Source organism: Chelon labrosus (genome assembly GCF_963514085.1).
Source record: "Chelon labrosus genome assembly, chromosome: 3".
NCBI classification, from domain to species: Eukaryota; Metazoa; Chordata; class Actinopteri; order Mugiliformes; family Mugilidae; genus Chelon; species Chelon labrosus.
Genome location: NC_140339.1, coordinates 30,728,731 through 30,748,338, shown reverse-complemented (window position 1 = coordinate 30,748,338; position 19,608 = coordinate 30,728,731). Strand labels below are relative to the sequence as shown.

At 40.2% G+C, this 19,608-nt stretch overlaps 1 protein-coding gene across 1 annotated transcript in view; it reads left to right on the top strand.

The window, feature by feature from the left end:
- Positions 1 to 19,608, top strand: part of mtss1lb (MTSS I-BAR domain containing 2b) — a gene marked incomplete at its 5' end in the record, with an annotated part of 69,923 nt that overhangs the window by 42,051 nt on the left and 8,264 nt on the right. Inside the window, 5 exons of the mRNA XM_084541335.1 lie at positions 12,440 to 12,524; positions 13,126 to 13,217; positions 14,138 to 14,212; positions 18,666 to 18,823; positions 19,435 to 19,542. Coding sequence (XP_084397461.1) covers positions 12,440 to 12,524; positions 13,126 to 13,217; positions 14,138 to 14,212; positions 18,666 to 18,823; positions 19,435 to 19,542 — 518 coding nt within the window. The remainder of the gene's footprint in view (positions 1 to 12,439; positions 12,525 to 13,125; positions 13,218 to 14,137; positions 14,213 to 18,665; positions 18,824 to 19,434; positions 19,543 to 19,608) is intronic.

The following is a 19,608-nucleotide window of genomic DNA, read 5'->3' as shown; positions in this document are numbered from 1 at the left end:
ATCATTACATTATTCAGTATCTTGGCTTGAGCTGCACTGCAGCTGTGGCTGGACAGATAATGATAAAAAGTGTTGGTTGTTCATATTTGAATGTTTGACTTTAGTTTATTCCATAGATTAAAGTTATTTAGTTTTGTAAATGTTCAAACACGTGTCTCAATTTAGAGTCAAAAACAAGTTGGATTATCTGTGAAGAAAACATTCGTTATAAATGTATCCAGAACTATGTGAGAAATGTGAATATCCATACCAGACAGTCTGCTTTCTTTTTTACATGACATCAGTCAGATATCACAATTATTCTGCATTTTTGGTTTAATTCATGAAAGCAGCACCTGAACCATTATTGATTTTTGTTATTGCCTGTATTAGATTGGACAGATGAGAACTTTGTGTTGTTGCCACGCACTTCATAAAGATTTATTCTTCCCATGTGACTGGGAAGGGAACTGGACTGGACGAGAACATTGATTGTTCAGGTCCATCACAGTGGATGCCACTCTGGGTCTCACATGTGTTGGGACACTGAGAACAGTGTCTGATAAGCGCAGCAGAATTAAACTGTTGCAGAGTTACTGCTAAAACATGTGTCTTAGATCATTTAGGACAACAAATTATATATGTTTGACATAAAATCTTTACAGGATTTTTGGGAAGGATGAGATAAATAAGAATTATGTTGCTAAAACAAATTTTACACTTGGCTAAAATGCCATCTCGCGAATTTGGAAGCAGAGTCTGTGTAGTACTGTCCGAGAGTGGAGCCACGTTATCGATGACCCGCCCATACTTTCATTAGATTCACTCGCGTCTGCATTTGATTTGTTCGACTAATATGCATTCTGCTCTACCTCGGACAGTTCCAAAGATATGATGGATTATAGACTGCACTTATTTATTTATTCATTTTTTTTCCTATTCTTATGTTCCTACAGGACCGCTTCATGGAGCGGATGCTGTGGCAACTGTTAATCATCATGATGTTACATGTTTCTATAGCGTCACATAACTAACTAAAACAAAACTTCTCAGAAAAGTGTGACCTAAGTCCCATCCACTAACATAGATGAGGACAGATAGCAGCATCCATATGTCTGTTTGTGTTGTTGGGGTGTGATTGAATGGGATTGTGCCTATGTGTGAATTTAAAACTGGAGACTCTCCCTACTGCCTCACCAACACTGAACACGTAGCTGGGATCTATTCTTTGTTCGTTACTAAACTCTTTTATTTAGGAGATTATTTGCTGGCTGTCACATTTTGTACATTTCTCACGTGCTTTCTTTTTAGAGATCATGACCATGACTGTTGTGTCATCTGCAGACTTGATGACATTGGTTGCATGCAGAAGTACTGTAGATTGTCCTGCTTGTATACATGAGGGCTCAGAACACATCCCTGTGGTACAGCGGTTTTTATGTTTTGGATGGAGTCAATGCAGAGTCCAATAAAGTTTATCTACAGTATGAAGCACATTAAAAACAAGTTCTGAACAGTCAGACTTGCAAAAACCAACATCTAAACATTAAACACAAAGACATAATAGAGGAAAAAAATGAATAGCCCTCATTTTAAACTAAACACCCCCAAACAAAGGTGAGTTTTAAGACTTGAGTGTCAGGGTGGAACTGGGCAGTGTAATTGTAAGAGGTCAGACTGATCAGCTGTCAATTTAATGATTTTTGGCAAACACAAAAATCGTGAGTTTCAGTTGCTTTGTTTCGGAGGATAGACAAACGGATCCTGGTCTGAAGTGGCAGAGTTGATGCATTTGATACGGACCAAAATCAGCACCTGAAAGCATTAGGCTTGAGGGATCTGGTGACAGTTGTTCAGGTGACTCACATTTTATTGCTTCAAACTTGCACAATGCTGGTGTGGAGAACAACAGCATCAAGAAGAGTCATTATCTTCTGGCATTCATTTGCCAGTTGTATGAAACAGCTTAGAAATTTTGCAGCCTTCAGAGCGTGTGTCATTTCAGCTGTCATTGCCAGTCTTAACCTCCCATCACCATGACAACGGGTGTTGGGATGGAGATATATATTTGACAGGAAGTGACCTCTCTATGACCTTCTGACAGACGTCATGTGTCCAGTGAGGGGGTCAGAAGTCAACACTGGCTTGCAGTTTTGTGTGTGTGTCTGTGTGTGTGTGTGTGTGAGACATTTTCTGTTGACTGGAAGAATCTCTTGACAAACAGGACAGCAGCTGAAGCTTGCTGGGATACATGATTTCTACTTGATCAAAACTATTTAGACCTGGACTGAAAATGCCATAATGCTGAGAACATCATTCAGATATAGCCTCTTACAAATAAAAGTTCAAAACAGACTCTGAGGTTGTTTTCAGCAAAAGTCCATCATCATCTTAAAGCAGTTCCTGCTGTTGCCACCCAGTGGTTAACAGATACTTTAAAGGGACAATACAGTAACAACATTTTTTTTGGTTGTCTACTTAGCATTTTAGGTCTACTGTAGCCATATAGGTGTTTAAAAGATTCAATGATGGGTTAAATAGAGATATACTCAGACATTATTTTTTGATGATTATTTTTTATTTTTTAAAAATTACTTAAGTGTTTTGTTTTTATTGCCATAAACTGTATGATGAAAAGTCACAATACCCAGGACAAAATTTAGGATCATTCAGGCATTGTTTCGTAATCCATTTTGAGTGAGATCCCACTCAGTTTTGATAGAGCTCAGTAGACGATTTCCTGGTACACTGATTACACTGATGCACATGTCAGAGCTCAGCTAACAGCTACTAAAATGGAGGATCAGATGGAAGCACGTTGCTAGGACTGATGGAAGGCATATTTTATTTAAAAAACTACGTCAGGGAAGCATTGATAAAAGCAGGGTTTTGTGCCAAGACGTGTCGGCAGCCCAAACTTGTTTTTTTTTTTTTTTAAGTCAGTACTGTACTTTAACTTTAGTCTCTTTTTCTACTGTTCTGAAATGAAATGTAATTAAATGCATTTTTCCAGACATTAATAGAGCTTGACTTTACAATATTCATGCCTGTGTCTATTATTTGCTTCAGTCTCCCATTAAAATCCATTTAAATTAAAAAATGTTGCTTTTGGGGCCAAATATTGTTATGCGATTAAAATGTGATTAATCGAGATTAATTAATTACAAAGCCTCTAATTAATTAGATTAACTGTTTTTAGTCCCACCCCTAAAAAAAACAAAAACTGCTATTATAAGTAATTATCTGTAAAGGAAAAAGCACCGTAAGTGCATTAGTTATGAGAAAACAAATCTGTACATACTGTATATCTGTTAACAAACTAATTAATAAATACATCTGAGCAAGAATTAACAAATTAAATTATTGGATAGAGAACATTGTGTGTGATTCTGTCATTAAAAACATATTGACATGTGGTAAATTATTGATATGATAGTATTAATGTATAAGGAACCAGGTGAACCAGTTAAATCGCACATTTCCAAAATGACCAGTGTCATTATTTACCTTTATTAGCAGAGCTCTGTCACTGCTTCAAACAGCACAGCAATGAAATTATCGTGGAAGCTTCCAGGGTTCAATTGTAATCTGAGCTTTGTGCAGGTCGATAAAATAGCTCAATTCAGGATGGAGATAAATTAATAAATAATAACTGTGTGCTTTCAGTGTGCTTTCAGTGAGAAAGAGATTTCACAGCTTGTTCCAAAATATGTACCATCTTCCAAAGTCATGACACACACAGAATGAACAGCTGTTTGTGGTTCAGGCACAGCAGTAGGTAGAGATCCATTAGACACTCCAACTGTTACAATATTCTATTATGCCTTAAATGATGCCGGTGTTTGTTTACATACAGAGTGCGAAACTGAGATTGGATCTCAAGTGTTGGCTAAATATGCATATGGAGATGCATTGCTAGATGTGGACACAGGTACTCAAACGTACAATCGGATTGCCCAGCTATATGGTAGTCCTTAATTCTTGAAACCTTTACTCCTCCTGCCACTGACCTAAGCAGAAACATGTAAACACACTCACCGTGCGCTCATCTAAAATTGATGCCTGGGCTGTAGTGACTCCCATCTCAACTGTTCAAGTCTTGTGAAACTGTAATATGTGCATTATATATTGCCCACCACATGATTTGCTGAATTATTGATTACTAAACCTAACGAGCATTTACACCGTTACCACAAATCTTCTCTTCTACCAAAATCCTTCCAAACTACGGCTTATTCTTAAGTATAATGTTTCATGCAGTAATGCATTCCTTCAGCTTGTGGTTTTGGAGGTTTGCTACACAGGATAAAACCTAGAACACACTTCACTGTGTGTACTGTGTATGCTGCTGTCTCAGAGATGGATTGTTTTGGCCAGGGTAACTGGCTGTCTGGTTGTCTGGAAAGCATTGTTTCTGACTGGGTTTCATGGTGAGAGGACTATCTTGGCCTCATGAATAATTCTGCTTTATCTGGCAGCACTGCTACTACTGCAATCTTTCTGACTGTCCTCTTTTCTTTAATCTGTCTCCTCATCACCTCTTTCTGTCTCTTTCTTGTCACCTTTCTTCTGATTTAACTCTCTCCTATTCTCTTCTTGTTGCTGTGTCACTGCTGAGATGCTGGTGTCAGGGGAACAGATGGACGGTTGCTGCAGACATCTGTTACCATGGCAACTGCAGCTTCACCTGCTCTGGCATTACCTCGCCCTCTCTCCTAGTAGGTAGAGCAGGTTGTCTACGAAGCAGAGGGTTAGCGGTTCAATCAGTGGAATGTGCCACACGCCAAAATGTCCTTGAGCAAGACACTGAATCCCCAGTTGCTCCCAGTGCTCATGTGCTTGTGTGAGCGAGGTAGATGTGCCTGTGACTATAAAGCGCTTTGAGTACCAAAAAGTGCTGTATAAAAACAGGGCCATTTACCATTTACAGTATATCTCCCAATCTTTTTTTTCCAACATTGTCTTCCTCCTTCAGTTCTTCTTTTTCTCGTCATCAGTTGTGCATCTGTGTTGACCCTATGGCTGACCCCTGATCCATGTGAGTGGCAGTCAGTCACAGTGTTTCTGAATATCAAATCTGTAATACACTGAGGTTTCTAGTGGATTTACAACATGATGAAACACATCTGACTAGGTTTAATTTAACAGGTTCCTTCCACTTTCCACTCAGTAATTTGAATATTCATAATCATTTTAACAGCTTAAGCAAAAATGCAGATGCATAGTCAAATACACCACTTCTCCCTGGGAGGTTTATTTCTCATTTCTTGATTCAGAAAACTGTAACTAAATCTATCCTCCCGACGCTGGCTTTGCTCAAAACTGAAGATTAGACACACAGTAATCAAGGACATAAGGTCACATATTCAACATATACAACATTCTCTAGAGTTACACAAAATGTGGTATTGGAATGTTTTCTGAATGCATATAGCCAAGTAAAATATACCAGTCAGCCACAACATTAAAACCACTGGCAGGAGAAGTAAAAAAACATTGACCATCTTGTGACAATTCAGCGTTCTGCTGGGAAACTTTTAGACCTGGCATTCATGTGGATGTTACTTAGACATGTATCACCCACCTAGACCAGACCAGGCCCCCCCACCCTATAGCAATGACACTCCTTGATGGCAGCAGCCATCCCCAGCAGGATGCAGCCTGACACAGGCACACACACAAAAACAGTTTAGGAACAACTCAAAAAAACATGAAGAACAGCACAAGGTGTTGACCTGGCCTCCAAATTCACTAGATCCCAAACTGATCAAGTATCTGTGCGATGATCCACAGAGGCCCCTCCCCTCACAACTGCCTCCAAAACAGTTGAGTCACAACTGTTTTGGAGGCACTTACACAATATTAAGCAGGTCGTTTTAATGTTGTGGCTGATCAGTGTATGTGTGCAGTCATCACTGCAGTTCCATGTTCTCCTGCATTGCACAGCAAAAGGAAAACCAGAGGCTGAGGAATAACTCTGCAAGATCATAGATAATAGTTGCCATGGAGATACACGGGTGGGGAGGCCATCGATGCCCCAGGCAAAGAACCAGAGAGACAGAGAGAGAGGAGAGAGAGAGAGAGAAAGAGAGAGAGAGAGAGAGGGATAGTATCATTAAGGAGCAAAAGACGCTCAATGATATTACAATTGTCAATAAAACCCTAAAATACCAGTAATCATTACAGGATGGTGTGAGGTAGTGTCTTGGTGGTCTAGTACTATAAGGTATGTTTGAAATTTAAAGACTGTAGCAGCTATGTGGTCTTTATTTATTGATGTGTTGAAAGGCCTCTGGACCACTACATGTTCTTCAACAAAACCACAGTAATTGTGATCATTAAGTTATGTAATTATGTGCTGGCTTATCTGTTCTTCTTCCCACCACTCTAAGCCCTCTTCAGGGCTTTTTTACAGTGAGGTTGCTGTGTGTGGGTTTGGGACTGCATACAGTATGAGTGTGCGGTATTCCCTTTCTGTATTTTTCTTTCTATGTCTCCCTCTCCTTCGCTAGCAATGCAGTTCAGACATTCGTTTCTGTAGCAGCAGACAATTTGACCTTAGCAACAAACATTCTGACTCTCACCTTAGCAACGGGCCAAGTTCTGCGCTGTCATGGAAACTGAAAAAAACAACAACTGTCAGTTAAGTCAGTTGCTAGGTGACGAGGAAGAATAGTAACTTTGCCATTCAGTGGGCAAGCTCACACTTTGCCTGGTCTGTGACTAAACATGATCAAATTTGTTCAGGATTTCAAAGAAATAAATCTGTTTCATACCTATACAGAAAATGCAATGGAATTACCGATTTATTTCTCACACTACCCCGCATACGCATATTTGAAATGTTAGCCCTTGTGCAAATGACACAAAAATAATAAATAACTCTACATGTGAAATTATAAGGTCGTATTTAATACCTTTTTGGGGGTCATAAAAGGAGTTTTTCCAGAGCGGCACAGTGGCGTGGTGGTTAGCACTGATGCCTCACAGCAAGAAGGTTCTGGGTTCGAGGTCTTTCTGTGTGGAGTTTGCATGTCCTCACTGTGTCTGTGTGGGTTCTCTCCAGTTCCTCCCACTGTCCAAAGACATGCTCTTTAGGTTAATTGGTGATTCTAAATTGGCCGTAGGTGTGCATGTGAGTGTGAATGGTTGTCTGTCTCTCTGTGTTAGCCCTGAGATAGACTGGAGACCTGTCCAGGGTGTACCCTGCCTCTCGCCCGACGGATGAATGAATAAAGGGAGTTTTTCGTTGCCACCATTGTGCTTACGCGTGGAGTTTCAGGCCAGGTTTCAGACTCTATTGTTATTGACGCTATATACTGTAAATACAACTGAACTGAATGAACAAATAGGTGTATTTTCACAGGCAGCTTTGCAGCCAGGAAGCAGATCAAACGCAGGAAAGGGGGAGAGAGAGAGAAGGGGAGAGGAAGGAAAAGAGGAACGTACCTGTAGGGAGTCCCTCCTTTTCCCTGCAGGACAGACAGAAGTATGGCATAGCCTGGTGGGTTTGTCTCTTCATTCATTCATTCATCTTCTGTAACCGCTTATTCCTGTGAAGGGTCGCGGGGTCTGCTGGAGCCTATCCCAGCTGTCATCGGGTGAAATGCAGGGTACACCCTGGACAGGTTGCCAGTCTATCGCAGGGGTTTGTCTCTTATTTTTTATTATTGTTTGCCATACATTTAAAAATAGTGCAAATGCAGTTTCCTGTAAGTATATAGGTGCCACTCATGGACCCTTGTTAGAATATTTATTAGAATGTTTTTTAAATATCAAGATGCATAGTTCTGGGGAAATTTGGACCACCTAGGGGTATACTCTCATGTGCCTCCAGTTGTGAGTCATCAGAGAATGGACATGGGCCTTCTGAGGGTGTCCTGTGGTGTCTGGCAACAGAATGTTGTTAGTGGGGGCCTTTGGGTCCAATGGGTTGAGGGGAGGGGCCTCTGAGGATCATCCCACAGATACTGGACCAGTTTGGGATCTAGTGAATTTGGAGGCCAGGTCAACACCTTGTGCTGTTCTTCATGTTTTTTGAGTTGTTCCTAAGCTGTTTTTGTGTGTGTGTTTGTGTCAGACTGCATCCTGCTGGGATGGGTGCTGCCATCAAGGAGAGTCAATGCAATGGGGTGGGGTGTTTGTTCTGGTCTAGGTGGGTGCTACATGTCTAAGTAACATCCACATGAATGCTAGGTCCTAAAGTTTCCCAGCAGAACACTGAACTGGCACAATTTTATTTACTTCTCCTGTCAGTGGTTTTAATGTTCAGTTCAATTCAATTGTATTTATATAGTGTCAATACCAACACAAATTGTCTCAAGATGCTCTACAAAATCCCCAAAGCAAGCACTAACGTAATGGTGGCAAGGAAAAACTTTTAACAGGAAGAAACCTTGAGTAAACCTCCAGCTTATACAGAGGGACCCATCTACTTGAGACCAGCCAGGTGGCTGTTGTGGCTGATAGGTGTATGTTAACAAAATTTCCCATCCAAAACATCTGCCTTTTAGAAACTTAATTCAAGTCTAACCCTCTCCTTTGGGAAATGTCCAGCTTTGAACATGCTAAATGCTTCACTATTCTGACCAACTAATCACTGTCTGTTTGCAGTAGAAGCTGAGTGAATGGTTTACAGTGGGGTCATCTGAGTTGAAAACTGCTGCCTGCTGCATCTGGAATCTATACTGATAGGAGTCATGATAGTAAACCAAAAAGAGTAATGTTGCTGGCTCAAATATAAGATAAAAAAATTGATACCCTTTTATCTATCTGTAGTGTATCATCCAACATTATAAATTAGCAAGGACAGCACTGCAGGCTGATATCCAACTCTGGAAAGGGATATGTGGAATTGAAGCTAAGATTGCAGTGTCAGTACAGGCTGTTACTGGATTCAAATTTCTGTTACATACTGTATGTAACCTTAATTAAACTGCTCTAAAGTGAGAAAAATGTCTTGCTATTCTGTCTAAAGATGATATTTAAATTAACTGCCAAAATGAATGTTGTTAGTTGCAGTTTGACAAAATGTAATAATTAAAGTTGACAAAAAATGACCTTTCCTCAACTAAACTACACTAAAACTATGAAAGATAAGAATGACAAAAATGTGTCTAAGACAAATAAGCATTTTCATCTGATGACTAAGATTAAGAATAAATCAAAAATGGCTGTCAAAATTACCACTGGTGCTATGTGGCTCCTTCTGGCACAGTAACCTAAGTAATATTCTGTATTTTCTGTTGTGCTGTTTTTATTGTATGTTTATAGAGAAGAATATTCGCAAAATTATGTGATGATCCAAATATTGGGATTTTAAAAATCTTGCAGTGTGCAGTAAGCATTTATGGACCTGTTTTGGTTAAAGTGCTGAAAACATGGTGATTTGCTTTGGAAGCAATTGAAACTTATGTACATGCGCACACATTCATACATGTGAACACACACACACACAGTAGCTGTATTCCAGATGTGAGCAGTGTGTTTTCATCTAGTTGTTGATCTCCTATGGAGTCTGAGAGGTCTGGTAATAACAGACAAACAGGAAGCATAAAATGCATCATAAATGCAGGGATCAAACACACACACAAACACACACACTTGGCTGTAACTCCAATCCCATGGTTCTCACTCCAGCAGTGAGCTCATTAAAATGTGCAAGGCGACCCCTCTTGTCTTCGTCTTCTCTCCTTCATCTCTTCCTCTCCCTTTCCTTCCAAAATCATCCTTTTTCTTTGATGGAAAATATCACACACACTCGCCCTCTTCATTAAGTTTCTTTCCATCCTTATGTCAGTTTCAGGATCCAGTTGCTGATTTTGGATTAGATCACATTCTCAGTATGCACAGTTCAAAACACTGCCTTAGATTTAAATCACATGGGCATGCATGGTGTATACTTGTATATTCTAAGTATGTGTGTTTGTGTCTATGTATGTGTGTGCGTTTGGGGGAGGGTGGCTCTGCTTTAATGAATGGTTGCCGGGTAGAACAGGAGGCGTGAGGGAGGAATTTGTTAATTATGAATGGAGCACTTCCCTCTGGATGTGAACAACACACAGTGTAAGTGTGCGTATGTGTGTGCTTTGGTATTTGTGAGTGTATGGCTATGTGGAAGCATACGTATCTGAGTTGCTAATGTGAATGTAAAGAATAGCTGCTGAGTAATTTAAATGAGTAATACTAGTTAATATTGAGGTAGCCATGAGTAAGGCATTCAGGATTGATCAGACCATTGTAGCATGGAGCTATTCTGAAGACAAAGAGCTGAGTTACTGTATGAGCTTTTTATAACCACCTTCCTAATATTGTGTAGGTCTCCCTTGTGCCCACCAAAATAGTTGTGACTCATCAGAGAATGGACATGGGCCTTCTGGGGGCGTCCTTTGGTGTCTGGCAACAGAATGTTGTTAGTGGGAGCCTTTGGGTCCAGTGGGTTGAGGGGAGAGGCCTCTGTAGATCATCCCACAGATGCTTGATCAGTTTCAGGGTCTAGTGAATTCGGAGGCCAGGTCCAGCAGTTCTTCATGTTTTTTTGAGTTGTTCCTAAACTGTTTGTGTGTGTGTGTCTGTGTCAGGCTGCATTCTGCTGGGGATGGCTGCTGCCAAGGAGTGTCATTGCTATGGGGTGGGGGTGCCTGGTCTGGTCTAGGTGGGAGGTACATGTCTAAGTAACATCCACATGAATGCCAGGTCCAAAAGTTTCCCAGCAGAACATTGAATTGTCTTAAGATGGTCAGGCTGGCTGATTGGTGCTTTATGCTTAAATGTGAAACAAAAAGCAAGTATTGTTTCATCCTCATATGGACTAAACTTTAAAAACATAAACAAGAATGTTCAATGCTGTTTTGTCATAATAAATGCAGCATTTGTAGCTAGTAGTCCTAGCAATCACATCAAATTCAGTGCAGTGAAATATTGTTGCCTTTTACTATCAAGGCAGAAGACAAAGGTGTTGGGTGTAGAGGTTATGGTAGTGTGCTATTGAAACACAAAGTCTGTCTTCACACAGGAAACTGAAGATGTAAAACGATCTTGTAAAACTGTAGCCCAATGTAACCTAATCACTGTTCATTTTCTAAAAGCATCCAGAGTGAAACATAAAAAGAAAACTGATTTAAATTCATTTCAGTTTCCTGCCACAGTGATCACCTCCTGGCTACCCCTGCTTACGAGTTCTGTGACTTTGTACAAAGTTCATTTAAGGTGAACAAACAACTACAACCATGCTGTGAGGTTGTGCTTAGACCTGGATATGTAACGTTTCCCGTGTTCCCCAACTCACCTTAAATCATTCTCACACTGTAAATGTTTCCACCAAATTTTAAGACCATGCACTGGAAAGTGTATATTATTACACTCCCTAATATTACACTCTGTGTATGATAAATCCTGTGATAATCAGATCTTCTGTGTGTGTTCCCACAGTGGAAATGTAAATGAGAGAATTTTTATTTTAATGAAACTTTAAGAATAAAATCGTGTTTGCACATTTGATATGTACATTTATGCACAAAATAAAAACTCAGTTTTATCAAACATTGCTTGATTCCTTTATAACTTTGTCCTGTGTATTGTGAACATGTGGAATGAATAACACTGGATGTTTTTCAGTTGATGAAAATATTAATCTGGTGCATAACATTTAGGAAAAAAACCCTTCCTCCCGCTGCACTCCCTGCATTTTACTGTTTAAGCCTGTGTAAGCCTTTATGATAAACAGTGCCTCATGAGGAAATCCCATTTGGCTGCTGTTTAATCTGAATTTTCCAGTGTGTACATTTCAGTGACACTGGTGATTATGGTATTCTCTAGGCACTGTATGCTGTATAAGCCTTACCTCTGCTGGAAAGTCTTAAAGTATATAGCATGAGAGTGAGGCTGTAATCATGTTTTTCGTGTTGGCTCTCCACCTGTACAGTGTACAGTCACTCTGAGCACCTTGTTTGGAAGTTAACCGTGTTTGCCATTACTTAAACTGACCTAAACTCTGGGGTCAGCTTTTTCCACAAGGGCCTACTTCCTTAAAATAGGCCGGTGTGTACAGCTGCAGGCTGGCGTGCTCATGAAACTGGGTCTCTGAGTGCCTGGCTCTCACACAAACACACGCTCACGAGACACTACTTTATTTGGATGAAGATGGTAGTGTGTGTAGTGTCTACAAGAGGCAGATCGGTGACTTGTGTAAATACTGGCTGAATGTAAAACATTACATCAGCTCGGTAGTAATTCATCTCTTTGAAAGCTACAAAACCTTTACCAGCATTTACTTTACACAGTACGCTAACAGCTGTAATGTAAACACTGAGCACAGCTATGTGATCTGTGTTTTTGTTCTGTGGAAGAAAAAAACAGACCTTTGTGGTAAATGTGCAGCAAAACACTTTGGTATCATCCATAGGTATGTGTGTGTGTGTTCATGTTTCATGATATGATCCTGATAGTTTTGTGTTTCCAGGGGCAACCAGAGATATTGGTTCAGCTCTGACCAGGATGTGCATGAGGCATCGCAGCATTGAAGCAAAACTTCGCCAGTTCACCAAGTAAGACACATACTTCCTTCCTTCCGTCCTTCCTTGTCTCTGCACTGTTTATGTCCCTTGCTTCACTTACTTCTTAGATCTCACACTGTAGTCCATTAGGAGTCAGGCCATTTTAAACATCAGCTGTTTACATTTAACTTTTGTTTAGAGGGTTATGATGGGGCTACAGTGTGGTGAGGTTTTTTTGTCAGCTGCATGGATTCCATTAGGATCATTGCTCTGTCTGTACATATTTAAGAGACTGTAAATAAATACAACCATTGGCATGCACTACAGACCACTGTGGAAACCCATCCTAATGACAGGGGCTTTTAAAGACTAAGTCAGTCTTAAAGCTCTTGTGTGGCTGTGTATACACTACAAAAACATGTTCCAATTATCCTATAGTTAACTCACACATGAGCATTCGTATCACATGTGTATGCATGTGTAGATTAAGAGGTGACCCATGTTTCGTATACTAATTGTGAATATGGAGGGAATGTATACAGTATATTGTTAAAACAAAGGATTTGCCTTATTCTCAGTCTCTATTATGGACTTTATGTGTCATAACTGTGTAACCTGTTTAATAATTTGTCTTCCTCTTAAATCTCTACAGTGCTTTGATGGAGAGTCTGATCACTCCTCTCCAGGATAAGATTGAAGACTGGAAGAAGACAGCCAACCAGCTGGATAAGGATCATGCCAAAGGTATTCTCAGATCATATGTCACGATGCTAATTATGATTCAGCATTCACAAGTTCCAGCCCCACATCCATCTTGCTTAATCAGCTTTAGTACAAATGCATTGGATAAAAGAAAATACTTCACTTTAGTCCTAGAGTTATCCAGAACAATCAGTTGCCATTATCATTTTTTTAAAAAAGAGGCAAGGCATTACACTGGGCCCTTGCACCTTGTACTGCTATTTTTAAAACTGTAAGGCAGGATTCACAGTCAAACGACCGAACGTTATTGTTTGAACAGTCATCAAGTACACTGTAGATTTTCATATTACAAAGTAAACAATCAGGAATGTTCAGGAATGTCACTGCAGGACATTTTTGAATGACATTGCAAAGGCTGATCTGCAAGTTAAGTTACAGTTAACAGAGACAGTTGTGTTTATTTTGAGAGATTCTGAAGATATATTGTTATATGGCAACATTATGGGAGGAAGTTACTGTGTAGATGCCGTGTTCCACTTGTTTTGCTCATTCTGAAGTGAAGAGCTGCTAAAATAAGGTTGACATGAGAAATTCCTTTGATGAAACTCACACCTTTCAGCTTGCTAGGGGGAAATCTGCTCTGTTGAGTGCTAATGCAGTCAGCATGTGTCAGATTAACATTGGTTCCAGATCATTTACAATCTTTGGCAAAGTTTATGATTGGCAAAGTGGACTGATCTGAAACCAGATACAATACTGAATGTTAGTCTATTACAAAACATTGATCAATGTCAACTGATCAATGTTTTTTTCTCTGTATGTCTGTATCACTGACCTCTTGGTTGAGCAGATTCTGGAAGTGTTTCTATTTAAGTTCATATTGGAAATGGAACATAATATGATCTCACACAGAAGGGTTTACATTCCTGCTACTAAGGCATCTCCGTTTGTCCTCTTTATAGAGTACAAGAGGTCACGCCATGAGATCAAGAAGAAGTCATCTGACACCATGAAACTGCAGAAGAAGGCTCGTAAAGGTAACAGTCAGCAGTCTGAAAGTGCGCAGACTCTTCTCACTTTTGACAGAATACAGAGGAGATCGGATAATTGTTTGCAAGGTCACACATACACAGTCAGTTCTGCTCACATTAGTGATGCTTCAGTGCAGCTGCGGATACACTGGGACATCCAGTTAGTTGTTGGTTCTTATCCCATGATCTTATCACTGTTGATGGCAGTACTAGTAAATTGTTAATCGGTGTTAATAGCAAAATTGGCATCTCTTCATATTGTATTAGCACCCACGATGAAAGACTCAAAATGCAGGGATTTAATTTATTACTAACACACTCAGAGGCTTGAGTTACTACCTGATGTTAAGAACCACAGACTTTCTACAGTCTAGGTCAAATGATTTGAAAGTTTTTATTGCCATCTAGTGGTGCTCAGTAATATTGCAGGTCTTTTCTCATTTGTTGTATCACTTTACTCAGCAAGGCAGCAACCAATTGTTACTTTCTTCCCACAACAGCTTCCATTTGCTTGCATTCAGTTGCCAGGCAGACTAATGCAAAATGCAACATGCTTGTGAAGCCAGTTTCAAAAGAAAGATTTCTAATTATCATGATTTAAGAATTTTTGACACCTACAAATGGCTTGGATACATTTGCTTATGGAGGTGTTTCAACATTTTTAGGATTCTGCACTGAACTATACTGAAGACATCAAAACTATGAAACAATTCATTGCAAATTATGTAATCAATAACATGTACAAAAACAACAGTTTACAACATGGTTCAACACAACTAGCCAAAAATCTGTATTCTCTCAGCCAGCTTCAGTGGGCTTTCACCTTGAGCTTTTCTTGGAGTAGTGCACAGACATATGCACTCTGCAGTCCAACATCTAAAACCATCTCAGCCCCATCCCATCAGGGTGATTGGGTAGGCCAGGTCCAACAGAGCACATCCAACAGAGCACTTAACTACTGTTTCTTGATCAGAAAGCCCTTAGAGAGCCTTGAAGTGAATTGAAGTGAATTGTGGGTCACTGTCCTGTCGAAAAACAAATTATCCTCTGCAGCAGAGGTAACACTTCTTTGAGGCAGTCCTCATGAGAGCCAGTTTCATCATACAGAGGTTATGCTTCAACAACAAAATAATCTGTGGCGTGCTAAATCAAATATAAATTCATTCCTGAATCAAGAACAAAATACTGCCATACACCAAAATGTATGTAGTCCAGTGGGGCTATTTCCTAAATACCACATACTTAACATACATTAGTTACCATACAATGACTGTATAAACCTCAACTAATAAAGTATGGGTAACAGAAAATTAAAGAAACGTTTATTTGGATCTATTTTTCTGTAAACACCTGTTACAAAGTGAGGGAGTATAGCTGCTTATGTGATATTGGCATCTTAAAATCACGCATGCCATTTGAATCATGACATTTTGTTCTTTCTAAATGATGTATAACTAGGGCCAATGCATTTTAAACAGTGGCCATAATTATACCAGTTAATGTTAAGAGGTTAATTGAAAGTTAATCCAGGCGACTACCTCTTGTAGCTGGTTCGGATATAGTGTGCAAACTGAATCTAAAGTATGAAACCTTTTGGGGAGTGCTCACACTTTTTGTGTTTTTCCTGTTTAGTAGCTTTGATGTCTTAAGTGTTAACAGTGTTTGGTAAAATCCAAAGTTGAACAGTGCAGTGTCCGTTGCAGTTGTCTGGTTAACCCTATCACAGCTGATGCTTGGTGGTATTATTGTTTTTGGATTCATTTTTGGTTGTATCTGTGTTATTTTGCTCTAACCTGTGGCTGTCTTGTGATGGCTCCCTTGTACTAACCTTAACAATGAGTTCTGCTATTTTTGCTCTCCTCCCCCCTTCCTCTTTTCTTATTTTGCTTCCTTTTTGCTCTCTCCCCCTCTCACTGCCACCGTCTGTCTGTGGTATTTGTCCCCCTGTAATAGAGATCCAGGGTAAGTATCAACCTGTCGCTCACGACTGCATTGCCGCATCACATCCTTTCTTACTCATATTTCCTATCTGTCACCTGTAGACAGTGACTGTTACTAACCTCAGGAAACAAGGGCCATGGAAAGGTCTTTGGGATAAATTAGTACAATGCTTCCCAAAATGAAACAGTCACGAAAGAGACAACTTTAGCAGGTTGCATTGACCCGCCACAGGTCCCCCAGAACAAGCTGTGGACCTCACTTACCCCCCATGCAATTAGTTTGTGGTTACTTCATTATTTTGTAAGTTTTGTAAAGATTTATTTATTTTTTTAAATCATACACTATTTAGAGTGTTAGTGTTTAGACACTATTAATTGTACGGGGCATTTAGAAAACACAAAGGAGTGTCTTTTTTAATGATAACTGTTAACCTATCTTCCTTTCTGAGTTCCATTTTGTATGAGTCATAGCAAAAGGCAGACAAAAGGATCAAGTTTGATTACTTTAGCTTTCCCGAGTGCTGAGGGGTCTGGTTTCCCGTAGAGCAGAATTGTCTTTGATGGATAGTTACCGAGACATGCTTGAAGTGATGACATGAATTTTGTTTTTGTTCCAAGTGGTCAGACAGTTCTTTTGGCCGCACAGACTAGTTGTACACCGTGGACTGGGGTAGTCCAACCTTTCTTATAACAGACCTCATTTTACCAGCAAACTGAAAACAAAATTATAGCACCATATATAAAGGTTTCTGAGAACGTAGCTTTTTGTTTTGTAATCCCTGAGTGGAGGTCCAGGTCTAACAATTACTCTCCATTGAAGCTAAAAGGAAGCACCTTTCATGACTTTTTAGATAACTAGCTGTAACACTACAGTTCCTAAACAAACTTCACATGAGGTTTTTCGTGTCCTAGTGACAGATTAGAGTTCAGTCTTTCTAGTAAGTTTCATAGTTCAATGTCATGTAGTTCACACAGAGAGTGCATGATGTAATTTAACTTCTTCCTTGACTCCTGCATGACTTTTGTAGCTGCCGCTGTCACCTTTGTAGTGACACTGTAGGCTTTCATTCTGTCCCTCTCCTCTTGTTCGCTCTCATTCTATCCTTCATCCTGAAGACAACTGACTTTTTTGCATGCAGTAACACTACAAAGAGTTATTTCTGTCACGATAAACAGCAAGGGAGGGAGAACCCAAGTACAAGACACACAGTCAAGAGAGGCAGGCAGACTTAATGACAACTTACAGGAACAAAAGACACTGCAGGGATGGCAGGGTAATCCAAAAGCAGGTGTAGTCCAAAAACCAAGACAAGACACCTGGAACACCAGGAACTGAACAGGAACACAGGGGAGAATTCACATCACAGGGATAACAGCACAGAAGATATTCCACAGACGACTCGACAGCGGTAACTGAACAGACAACTTGACAAAGAGTTGATGAGACACAGATGAAACTAATGAGGGCGGAGCAGACAAGGAGAAACCATTCATTCATTCATTCATTTTCTGTAACCGCTTGTCCTCTGGAGGGTCGCGGGGGAGCTGTCATTGGGCAAGAGGCAGGGTACACCATGGACAGGTCTATCGCAGGGCTAACAGAAACCAAACAGGATTACAGTAGCCGTACCAAAAATAAAAGATCCTCACCATTTGATACCTTGCTTTCCATTTGGTACATTTAAGTGTTCGCTAGATTGTGACTTCTGCTGTAATATAATATAATATATTATAATATAATATAATAGCCCTGCGATAGACTGGCGACCTGTCCAGGGTGTACCCCCGCCTCTCGCCCGATGACATAGGGATAGGCTACAGCAGACCCCTTGACCCTTAACAGGAATATTCATTCATTCATTCATCTTCTGTCACCGCTTGTTCCTGTAAAGGGTTGCGGGGTCTGCTGGAGCCTATCCCAGCTGACATCGGGGCGAGAGGCAGGGTACACCCTGGACAGGTCTCCAGTCTATCGCAGGGCTAACACAGAGAGACAGACAACCATTCACACTCACACCTACGGCCAATTTAGAATCACCAGTGAACCTAATGAGCATGTCTTTGGACAGTGGGAGGAAGCTGGAGAACCTGGAGAGAACCCACGCAGACACAGGGAGAACATGCAAACTCCATCAGTGCTAACCACCTCGCCACTGTGCCGCCATGAATGAATATAATATAATATAATATAATATAATATAATATAAACCTACCTTAACTTAAAACAAATACTGAGCTAAAACACTGAACTGTGTGTTTCTACTTACTTCGTCTCATCTGAGTTTCATAATCTAAACTAGTGACTTTATGGAGCAGTGTATTATCTCTGGTGGAGAGATGCCACATTGTGTTAATGTTAACGTGTTTTTTCTACCTCTGTAAATCCCACAAACACTTTTTTCTGCACCTCCATCTTTCCTTCTTCTTTCCATTTCATCCACCTCCTACCTGTCTGTCTTACTCTGTTTTGTCTCTTTTCTTAACATTTTCTCACCGTCGCTGTACTTTTCCCATCCCAGGACGAGGAGACCTGCAGCCCCAGCTTGACAGTGCCATGCAGGATGTGACCGACTTGTGCCTGTTGATGGAGGAGACTGAGAAGCAGGCAGTGCGACGTGCCCTGGTGGAGGAGAGGGGTCGCTTCTGCACCTTCATTGGCTTCCTGCAGCCTGTTGTGGTGAGGAGATAGAGGAGGGAATGAAACACTGGTTGACAGGGACACAAGTAGTTCCTGACCTTTTGCACAGTGTAGCTATAATGTGACCTTTTAGTGATCTACCATAGTGCACTTCATCAGGGATGGAACAGTTTCAAATTATTATTAGTAGTAGTAGTGTTTTTGTAAAAAAAAACTTTACTGAAATACTGCTATTGCAGAAATGGTGCATATTTGTTGGATTTATCAACGGTGTCACCCACATTAACAAATATAAAATCACCTTCACCATGGACAATCTTATGGCACATGAAAACTGGTATATACACTGACATACACCTGTAGTTAAGAAATCATGATATTAAGTTATTTATTATGAGTCATTAAAGAATGATCAAGAATTATCTTGAAAAACATTCAAACAATTATGTGTCATTTATGTGTCATACTCAAACAAACCTTTTGTTGTTTCTACGTGAATTCCCTCACCTTCTTCCCGATGCAAAACTACAATATTTTGGGGTTTTATAATATTACATACAGTAAATGAAGGTAGGAATGTCAGCAAAATATTCCAACTCACAACCTTATTATTATACTGTATATATCTTTTTCTTAATATTTTCTGTCAGAATGGGGAGATCGCCATGCTGGGCGAGATCACCCACCTCCAGGCCATCATTGATGACCTCACTGTGCTGACCACTGATCCTCACAAACTGCCCCCTGCTAGTGAACAGGTGAGAGGCGTGCACACCTACGCCATGCAGAACTAATAATAGGAAATGATAGAAAGAAAAAATAAA